The sequence below is a fragment of the Coffea arabica genome, chromosome 8e, assembly GCF_036785885.1.
Source record: "Coffea arabica cultivar ET-39 chromosome 8e, Coffea Arabica ET-39 HiFi, whole genome shotgun sequence".
Lineage (NCBI taxonomy): Eukaryota > Viridiplantae > Streptophyta > Magnoliopsida > Gentianales > Rubiaceae > Coffea > Coffea arabica.
In genome coordinates, this window is record NC_092324.1 from 4,197,149 (window position 1) to 4,208,169 (window position 11,021).

The 11,021-nt window shown below is 35.8% G+C and overlaps 2 protein-coding genes across 2 annotated transcripts; one reads left to right on the plus strand and one right to left on the minus strand.

Moving 5' to 3' along the window:
- Window positions 1–2,222: 2,222 nt before the first annotated feature.
- LOC113704268 (dirigent protein 23-like) lies at window positions 2,223–3,041 on the minus strand. Its single transcript, XM_027226060.2, has one exon. The coding sequence runs from the start codon at window positions 2,875–2,877 to the stop codon at window positions 2,317–2,319; it is 561 nt and encodes a 186-aa protein (XP_027081861.1). The 5' UTR covers window positions 2,878–3,041; the 3' UTR covers window positions 2,223–2,316.
- Window positions 3,042–5,080: 2,039 nt separating this feature from the next.
- On the plus strand, window positions 5,081–7,608 carry LOC113704275 (uncharacterized). Its single transcript, XM_027226067.2, has one exon. It carries the CDS (start codon window positions 5,169–5,171, stop codon window positions 7,332–7,334), a length of 2,166 nt encoding a protein of 721 aa, XP_027081868.1. The 5' UTR covers window positions 5,081–5,168; the 3' UTR covers window positions 7,335–7,608.
- Window positions 7,609–11,021: the final 3,413 nt, after the last annotated feature.

Consider the following 11,021-nt stretch of genomic DNA (forward strand, 5'->3'; position numbering starts at 1 on the left):
TTCAATTAACGGTCCGATTTTTAAAACATTGCATTTAGGTGACTGGTTCGATATCATTCTGGTCAGCAAGACTGCAACATCGTTAGCCTCTGCCTACTATCATTAAAGTTGTCTCGGGACCATTTGTTGATGGATTATTAGGCCATGTTATTTAGGCCGAACAGAACCACTCATCAATGCTTCAATGGCTACAGATGAAATTGACATAAATCAGTATTAACCGAATTGACTTTAATCAAGCTAGCTCGAAGTTCGAGCTCTCGCTGGAATGGATTAATGAATCGAGCTCACAAATATATCATATATGTGCGCCTATTGTATTCTTTTATATGTGTATTAGTTGTCCTATACGATTAATGTAAAATTTTACTACACTAATACATTGGAATGCACGATGTATAAGTTATGTTCAAATTTTACATACGTGAAATGCATTTAAATTTGCTCATAGGAAAGGATATTTATCTTGATGATATCAAATGAATTAAAATTTTTACTTTACTGTTTGCATTTATCGATATAAAGCAAAATCCATTTTACATGACGGAATTATTTATTTATATTACTTCACATTGATTTGGTTCAATTAATCTCGATCAGTACTCATATGAAAAGATCTTTATAGTCACGATATCAAATGAATTAAGATTTTTATCTTGCTCTTTTCATTTATCGATATAAGTTGAAATCCATCTTACATTACAAAATTATTTATTTATATTACTTCACATTGATTAAGTTCAATTAAGCTCTAGTAGCACTTAACATAGAGCTTATTTGAGTCGAGCTCAAATTGTTATATTTTATCTTAATGCTTGAGCTTAAGATCTCATATTTCAGTCGAGTTGAGGTCAAATAGTTTATTGCTCAAATTCAACTACTTTAATTGTTTGCATCCTTCGACAACTCAGTTAACCACGCAACTGCTAGTCTGCTATGCCTGTCAGGGTCAAACCAAAGCATGACAGCTGAGATGCTAGTGTGTGTGTTAGATTTAAGTTCCGTGGGGGTGCCAAAAGTCAGCAATTGCCTTTTAATATTTCTTATGGGGTTAATTTAGGTTTATCCATACAAATTCTTGACAAAAAGATGGGCTTAGGCATCTAAACAAGAAATTTTTTAATAAAATACTAATTTCTAAACAATAAAATTACTATACCTTAACCCCAATAAAACTACCGAAAATTTGATTTAACCAAAACACTACTAAATAACAATATGAAAATTTCTATTTTTGAGTCTTGATTTAATATGCTAACATCTTTTAGCTCAAAAGATTTCAACCTTTGTTGTTGCTAACCATTCGCCTAACTAAAACCTGCCCAATATAAGTTATTTCGTAACATAATGCTTCTGCTTCTGCTTCCACATTAAAAGATTAAGAGAACTCACAAAATCAGAAAAGAAAAATAGAATAATGTATATGGAAAGGGAATTCACACGTAAAAATATGTGTGAGAGAAGATGAATAATATCAATAATAATATATTAATCATACCAAAATAAGTCTATCAAATTTTCACTCTTTCCAACTGATTTAATAATAAGGCTCTATATTTATATAGACTACATGATTTAATAAATAAGTCTTACACCACAAAAAATTTTCTAATAAAATACTAATTTCTAAACAATAAAACTATTATAATTTAACCCCCAATAAAACTACATTATTAAATAACAATATGAAAATTTCTATTTTTGAGTCTTGATTTAACATGCTAACATCTTCTTTTAGCTCAAAAGATTTCAACCTTGGTTGTTGCTAACCATTCGCCTATCTAAAACATGCCCAATATAAATTATTTCGTAACGTAATGCCTTCCACATTAAAAGATTAAGAGAACTCACAAAATCATAAAAGAAAAGTAGAAATGCAACATACCACAAGTATTTTGTCTCCCGCATCAACCATGAATAGGAGAATTACAATCATTTTAAAGATCTCTGCTTTGATAACAGATAGGGAGGGGTTGAATAATGAGTTCCAACTTCTTACATTTTTTATGACAAATGGATGGAATTACCATTTCCACAATGCTTAAGGCTTCAAATCTTTCTTTACCAGTTACCACCATCAATGTGATCAACAGGACAAGGCCATCGAATGAACTAAACTCACTAGTCTCTGATATAAAAGATTCCTAAAGGAAGAATTTAATTCAAAGTAAAAAATGTGGTCACCAAACTCCAACAAAATGAATAAATAACAAGCACAGGCAGAAAGTTCAATTGGGAATGTATTTCAACGTGGCAAACCTAGAAATGATCATCTCTTATTCAACAAATGCAAATTAAAATCGACTACTCAATAACTCAAATATATGTGGCTAGAGTCACATTATAGCCCACGACTGCATCACCGGTTGTGGGATCTAAAGAGTAGGTTTGGGCAATAGCATATCCCCGAGCCAACCGGAACAAACCGGTTCCACCCACTACGGTCATTTCTCGAACCGGATTTAATGCCGGATTGATGCTGAGAATGCTAAATGAGCTGTCCTTGTACGTCCCATCTAGGAACTCATAGCACATCACCATTACGAGGCCGAAATCGGTCTGACCGGCTGAACCGTACATTCCCCTTGCCCGCCCCACAAGTCTCGAGTTGGGGTCCGGTCCTACCGTTAATGGATCATCCACCATCATCAACGATCCGAACCCATTTGGTGTAGAGTTGCCCTGGGAAGCTTGGGCTATCTTTACTGCACTAGGGTTTCTTCCGCTGAGCACGTCGTGAAAGTAGAATTGAAGAGTGGAAACCACTTCTTTCCCGGAATCAACCCGCTTGGCCCATGTAACATCATCTTGGGCTTGAGCCCCTGAAGCCATTGCTGCCACCAGGGTGATCAACATTGCTAGGACTAGCCTTGCCATCTCTCAATCCCTCTCTCCTTATCTTTCTGTCAATCTTTTGAGCAGCAGAATTTGAGCAAAGAAACTGAGGAGAAATGGAAAGCTGGGGCTTGGCAATTTATACTGGCAGGAAGTATGAAATAAGAAGTAAGCAAAAAGTGTTTCAAAGTTTCCAAAAGATCTTCTGACCAAAAATAATATAAAGTTGTTAAACCGACTCAACTAGTTTAACGTCAAAAGGTGGCAAGTATAACCAAAGCTCGATTCGGCAAAGCGAACAATTTAAGTAGTTGGCTGGTAAGTGGCAAACTGGAACTATAAGTGTGCAAGAAAGAGCAAACTGGACTTTCCATGCTATAGTATGGAAAGTCCAAGTTGGACCCCATGAAACTGTCAACATCCAACCTCGTTTGTTCCCTTTTTTTTTTTTTAAGTTATTTGCAAAGTAATAATTGATGGCAAAAAAAAAAAAAGAAGTTTAGAAGTATTTATTTACTTATTTACTAACTAGTTTTATTGGAGTCAAGTTTTTAGTAGTTGTGTTATTTAGGAGTATGTGTTTTATTTGGTAATTGTTGATGTAAGTGGTTTCTTATCCAACAAGTCTGGTAGATTATAAATAGAGGATTAATTGTAATATTTTCTGAAGAGAGTCCAAATCGAGTTTGTGAGATTTTATTGTGGTGTGATTTTCTTACACTATTTTTAGATATGAATAATATTGTGAGTTATTTATTACTTCTATCCCATATAAATATTTTGAGCGATTATTTTATTCCTTCAGTTCTATAATCCTGCACGCAATTATTATTAGAACTCTAAATTTGGGTTCTACAATAATTTATCTGGTGGTTGATGTGTATTAAATCTAATCTAAGCATGCATTTGTACGTAATAATATGTATGTCATAAACTACTAATCAATAGTAAATCACTAGTCATAGACTTAACTGATAAGCAATGAGGATTGTTTATTCTAATCCGACAATGTAGTACTAACAAAACAATATGTAACACCTCAATAACAAGTTAGGCACAAAATAGGGTGCTTAGTGAAGAGGAATAATTTCTTATCCTCCCCAAATGAATTTGATATTTCCCAGTGGTTAAATCTTTAAGCAGAATTTTAGGCGTTGTTTGGAATGCAATTTTTTTTTTCAAATTTTTTTTACATTTTTCGTGAATATATTTCTAAATCATCTTTTATCTCATATATATCAATCATTACAGTATTTTTTTTTTAATAAAAGCTCCAAAAAATAGGAATCCAAGCTAGAGTCTCTGATATTCTTTCACCATACAAACGAGCAGCTTTCTTCTAGTCCCTCCCCAAACCTCCGCCCATTCACCTCTTTGTGTATTTGTAAATGAGGGGATTATAAAACACACGATATGAACGTAGCATCGGAAAGGATAGTGTAGACTTTTCGAGAGAACAGGATAGTTTGTTAGTGAATTCAAGTATATCATGTTACGTTGTATTCTTCATCATGTGAATATATCTTAATAAAAAAAAAAGAATCAAAATTTAATTATTCGTAAGTCCACTACTGTAGCATGTTCCAAATGTGCAAACAATTTTGATTTGTATTTCTGATGTATATAAGAACTTATAAGTTCATTTAAGTGGATATAATTAGGTAATGGTAATTGTACTTTACTATTTATAACGGCACTTTTACTATCTTTGTTATGATATGATTTTTGTTTATTAGATCATATGATCAAGAAGATAGTTAGAATGACATTATAAAGCATGTGAATTGTGATTAATATTTTTTATAATTAAACATTTTCAAATTTATAACCCTTACTTTCCATTTTTTTTTTTTTTTGGGTAAATATTCTAAAAAAATTTCCTTTTCTCTTTTTGACTAAATTGTCTAGATAGTCACTAAACTTTTAAAATACTAGAGTTTTGACCATTTAATTTTTAAGAGTATGTATTTACCCATTAAACTATCAAAAGAGTGAAGTTTGAGCCATTTCGTCCGTTTCCATCGTTAAGTCATGTCTGTCAAATCTAAGGGCTACACCAATCACAAGACATAATAAAATCTAGCAGATTTAATGGTAAAAATAGATGGAATGACCCAAAATTTATAATTTTGATAATTTAGTAGGTAAATACATATGTTTAAAAGTTAAGTGGCTAAAACTATACTATTCCGAAAGTTCAGTGGCCGTCTGAGTAATTTGCTCTATCTTTCTGGTTAGATGTCGCTTAAGCGTCCCTACAAACGGCCGTCATTTTACGTCCCTTCTCCTTCAACTCGAGCTACTGGTCCCTAAGACCCTGACCCCGAGGAATCATGGCAGGCGAAAACCCGGGCCGAAATAGCCCACCCGAACCCGAACCAGAACCAGAATCCGAAGCCCGCCGCCTGAAAAACCAAGCAGAGCAAAAGTACGTCGCCGGAAACCTCAAGTCGGCGTTAAAATACGCCAAGCGAGCTCACCGTCTTCAACCGTCTCTTGAAGCTCTGCCGGAAATGCTCACCTCCTTCAAGATCCTCCGGACAGCCACCAGGCCGTTCACCTCAACTCCACCAGAGCGAGGCGGCGGTGACGGGGCCGCTTCAATTCCCCCAGCTCCGCCGGACTACTACAAAATTCTCCAGATTGAGAGGTTTGCTCATATAAATACGATTAAAAAACAGTACAAGAAATTGGCATTAACCCTACACCCCGATAAAAACCCGTTTATTGCCTCGGAAGAGGCTTTTAAGCGTGTAGGGGAAGCTTTTAGGGTTTTATCGGATAGAATTAGGAGGAAGGAATATGATATGAGCTTGAGAATTGCTATGCAGAATGAGGCTGAGGCTGCGGCGGGGGCGGCTGGAGGTGGGGTTGAGGAGGTGGAGACGTTTTGGACGGCGTGTTCGACTTGTAGATTGTTGCATAAGTTTGAGAGGAAGTATTTGGGGCATAATTTGGTTTGCCCTAGTTGTAAGAAGAGTTTTAAGGCGGTCGAAGTGGAGGAGGAGGAGGAAAATGCTAGCACGGTTCAGAGGGGTGAGGAGGGGGAGAATGTTGTTTTGAGAACAAGTGAGAGAATTAAGGCGAGAAGGCTTGGGAAAATGAGTAGTGTTGGGGGGGTTTTGGAGGTGTCTGGAGGGAAGCATAAGGGATTGAGAGAGAAGCTGATGGTGAAGGATTTGGAGAATGTGGGGAGGAAAAGGGGGTTGGAGGGTGGAGGCGATGATGTGGTGATTGAGGAGTTGAGGTCGAGAAGTGAGAAAAAGGAGGGGAGGAGTGGTGGGGTTGAGATGGAGGAGAGAGCGACGACGCGGGCAAGGACGAAGAGGGTGAAGGTTGATGAAGAGGAGACGATGACATTAGCTGAAATGCAAATGTTAGCGAAGAAGAAGGTCAGCCAGCAGAAGATGAAGTTGAAAGCAAAGGAAAAGGAGGTGGAGGAGAGGGAAAAGGAGAAGGATAAGAATATGGGAAATGAGGAGTTAAAGGAGAAGGAGAATGAGATGGAGACGCAAAATGAAAAATCAAAGGAGAAGGAGATTGAAATGGAGAATGAAAAGGAGGAGGAGGAGATAGAGAAGGATACACAAAAGAAGCAGCAGAAGTTAAATGAAAAGGAGAGCAACATGGGATTGGAAAGAGTCAATGAAAGGGAGAAGAGGGATAGAAAAATGGGAGTTTCATCAAATGAAAAAAGCATGGAAGTTGTGGGCAGAAGGGCTTCTAGAAGTAGTAGGGACTTGGTAATTGAGAAGCGAAAAAGACCAAGACAGAACAATAGGGAGATTGTGGCAGTGGAAGCTTCAGATTTTTACAATTTTGATGAGGACAGAGTGGAGAGGAGCTTTAAGAAAGGCCAAGTTTGGGCTATTTATGACAGTGAGGATGGAATGCCAAGGCGTTATGCTTTGATTGATGAAGTTGTTTCTCTGAATCCCTTCCAGGTGAGATTGAGTTGGTTAGAATTTCAGAACAACGGTGATGAGCAGTTAATTGGTTGGGAGAAAATTGGATTTCATATTTCTTGTGGCAGATTCAAGGTTTCTGAAAAGGCTTCAGTGAAGTCTCCAAAAATGTTTTCACATCTTCCTGATTGTGAAAGAGCAGCAAAAGAAGTATATAGGATCTATCCAAAGAAGGGTTCTGTTTGGGCGCTTTATGATGAAAGTGCTTTGGATTCAGGGAGAAACCAAATGAAGAATAAGGGGTGCTATGATATTGTTGTGTTTTTAACTAGCTACAGTGAGATACACGGCTTGAGTATGGCGTACCTTGAAAAGGTTGATGGATACAAGACAATCTTTAAGAGGAAAGAATTTGGGGCTCATGCTATTAGATGGCTTGTAAAAGATGAGTTCAGACTGTTTTCACATCAGATTCCCGGAAGGAAGCTTTCTGGAGAAGAGGCCCCTGGCCTTCCTAGAGACTGTTGGGAGCTTGATCCTGCATGTCTTCCTCCTAACTTGCTTACTATTGGTTGGGTAGGTAAAGATGTTTGAACAAAACTATAGTTAGGCAAGTGAATGGATGATTGCTTCCTTGCTTTAAATATAAAATGAAAGACTGTCAGACTGCAAGCGATATGACTAAATAGAAAGATATCCAAAAATTTTCTTTTGATGTAAATAGTCACTTCCGGATACACTTCTTGTTGTACAGCAACATAATGTTTGGTCTTCACTTTCAAATTGGATTATTTAGGCCTTCTCAAGCTTCTAAATGTTGCTCTTTCTTAAAATGAATGAAGTGCACAGCCTGTAAATTATTGTACAAGTCAAAGATCAAGGGCATGGGGAGGGGCAAAAGTCTATAGGCTGAAGGAATGCATGTGCCTATTCTTTGTTAGAAGCAGTCATTGTTATTAAAAGTCATTTGCTTCTTTGAATTGATCTGTTAATTGCAGGGAGAAGCTATATTTGTTCTTTTATTTGATAAGAAATGTTGATTACAATTGAATGTCCTGATTTTAAGCTTAAGCATGTATAGGACAACAACACTTCATGGCTAGTCTCAGCTTCTTTTACCTATGGTTTCTGATCTTGGCATCCACCTGAAGCTTTTTGCCCAGTTACTCTGGACCCATTCAGGGTGTATTGCAACAATTAGAAGGTTGGAGAAGTAAGAATGGCTTGCAGGGGAGTGCTCAGACTTCTGATATCAAGTCATTAGAAATATGACTTGGACTATTTTGGCCGCAGATTCTGAGGGGCTGTGAGCCAACTCCGCTTCACCTCCTGCAAGTTTGTTACTATTTAGTGGAAGATTTCTACCTGCGCTCTGTTGAAGAGCGATGGCCTTTTGCGGAGGATCATTTGGAACTGGGTCCTGCTAGACAAGCATCTATTTACCCATTAACGGGTAAATTTTCCCTTTTTATCAGGTTCTGTTTCCTAGTCGCTTAATTCCAAACGAACTTCATACAAGAGATTTTACTCTTCTGACGTCTGCCATAGTTTGAAATTTAATGTCTGATTGCCCTAATCTACAAATAGAGCTTCCATACCACGAATAACATGATAAAAGCGTAGTAATATCTGTGTGCATATTTAAGTAAATAGAAATAGATAAATAGCAGTTGGAGTTATTATTATTATTATTATTATTATCTCGTAGAAGTGATCCTTCTTGCCAAAACCTTGCAACTAATTTTTTGCCCGGAGAAAAAGATTTTTGCTTTAATGCAGGGGAGGTTTTATGGATAAAAATTCTGGGCTTCTTAGTGATTATGTTGTTGTTAGTGGGATGCTTGAATTGCCCTGTACTTTCTCCTGTTTGTTTAGCAGCTCCCAATTCTGGTATCAGACTTTAGGTTTTGAGTCATGAGATGAACCAAGGGCATCTTTATGGCAGCAATGATTGAAGATATATTTGTCTCTAACTAGTTTGTTTCAATTGTGCTCTTTTTGTTTAGATAATATCAGTAATATGGATTTATGTACAAATCTTAGCAGACGTGCGATAAGTATTAGTAGTGATGTGAGAATTCATTTTCCTCCTCAGTGCAAGGTTGCAGTAGTTGTAACTTGTAAGCCAGGACCTAGTCCTAATTGTAAAGATAGTACTCTGTTTTGGATAACAAAAACATCTACTGTAGTAGATCCATATTCAGAAATGTTCTACGAAACTATTTGAAAGAAAATTCTTCTATCATCAGCACAACTTTTGCTTACCGTCATCGAATGTGGGGGGATAGCTGATTGATGGGACACACACAGCTTTACCACGGAATACCTATTAAACGGAGGAGGGACCGGAACGGCTGCTGAAAAAAAAAAAAGAGTAAAGTTCAAATTGTATCTTGTACATCGTTTTTTACATCATATGTGAGGTTCATAAAATTTTGTTCTATAGTCACATGTTAATGAAAGTGAATTATATCGTGTGCGTATAAAGTTATATTTTGTGCATTCTGTGCAAATCGATCCGAACGACTTTTCTGATGACTGTTCAGGCCGGTGTCCCTGTTAAAAACCGGATGTACAAAGTAAAAGAAAGACAAACTGGATTTATGACAGTTGTGGAGTTTTCCTTCTATTTTTATTTTTATTTTTTCATTTCTTTGAGTCAGTTCAAGGAGACGACTCACATGCTGTTAGCGCCTAGCAGTGCCTATATTTTCTTAAAAAAGGAAAAATCATTTCTTATGACTTGAGTATCCAAAATTTGATATCCATCTTCTCAGGACCTGAATTTATCAGGCTCCTTTTAGTGGTATACAGGTCATTTTATCGGGATGAAGTATGCATTAGTTCATTATCCTATATGCTGATCAACATATGTAACTTTCAAGAGGAAAATACAAATCAAATTAAATATGATACCCTAAACTTGATTAATCTGTTTACAAATCTATTGAAAGCAGTTTAATTTGAGGATGAAGTCTAGTCTACATAACAATTAGTGTAGTTCGTGGCATTTGTTACTAGCACGGTATAACTAATTGGATCAAAGTTTTTGAAGCAAGCGAATGATAGTGTTAAAAGTAGCACTTACTAAAGATGTTGTCACTGCCAGATTTATTTTAATAGGACCACTCTTCTTAATTTATTCATGATGGGCTAATGTATGATTTTTGCATGAAAATAAAATCTAGAATGTATGATTATTCACAATATGATCAATTTTAAAATATATACTTGAATATAAATGAATTACAACTTAATCATTCATTATGCTTATGAATTTTTTTTTTTCAAGAAACTACCTTTAAGGGTCCGTTTGTTTCGGGTGAAAATGTTTTCCAGGAAAATATTTTCCTAATTTCCCGTGTATGGTTGCACAAAAGTTACTGAAAACATTTTCCTATGTAAAATATTTTCACTCATCTTATGGAAAACAACTTTCCTTCTAAACTTACTGAAGTTGTTTTTCGAAATACATGTATCCCGCCTGTAGTATGTTCCAAACTTACTGAAAACATCTTGTAGTATGTTCTTTTTTTTTTTTTTTTGTGTAAACAGGAGGACTCGAATTCAAGACCTCTTCCTTACACTCCCTCCCCCGCACCACCCAACCCAACCCTCCCCCTAGTATATTCAAAATAAAAAAAAAACTTCATCCTGCTCATCCTATGCTAGTAATTAATTATGTATAATAGGGACATTCTTTTCTAGAGAAACTTTCAGTAGTGAGAGTGCAAGATATATATCACAATAAGCATTGCATGTGATTGATATTTGACACTAAATGACTAGCAATTTGTTTATTGTTTAAGGAGATATTTTTTATTCATATATACATTTCTTCAAGATTTTTTGAAGTTAAACAACGAGATAAATTTTCTTATTTTGCATGGGAAGAAGTATGTAGTTATAATGTGTAGAAAGTAAAGATAGAGATAAAAGTGAAAATATTTCAAAAGTTAAACAAACACCAGAAAAATGAAGTAAGAAAATATTTTCAATAAACTAACCAAACACCTGAAAATGATGAAAGGGAAATGATTTTCATGGAAAATTACTTCCACGGAAAATATTTTCCCAAGAAAAATATTTTACTTCCAACCAAACAGACTCTAAATATTAGTTTTTTTTTCCTTTTTCTTACAACTCAATTATGTCCTTCAAAGCCGGCAAAGAGCCTTTAAATTTCACAACAAAATCTTAATCCAGTATATTATATGACAAATAATTCTTGAATTCTTTAGGTAAATAATTAATTCAAATGGTTTATACTATGCTCACTAT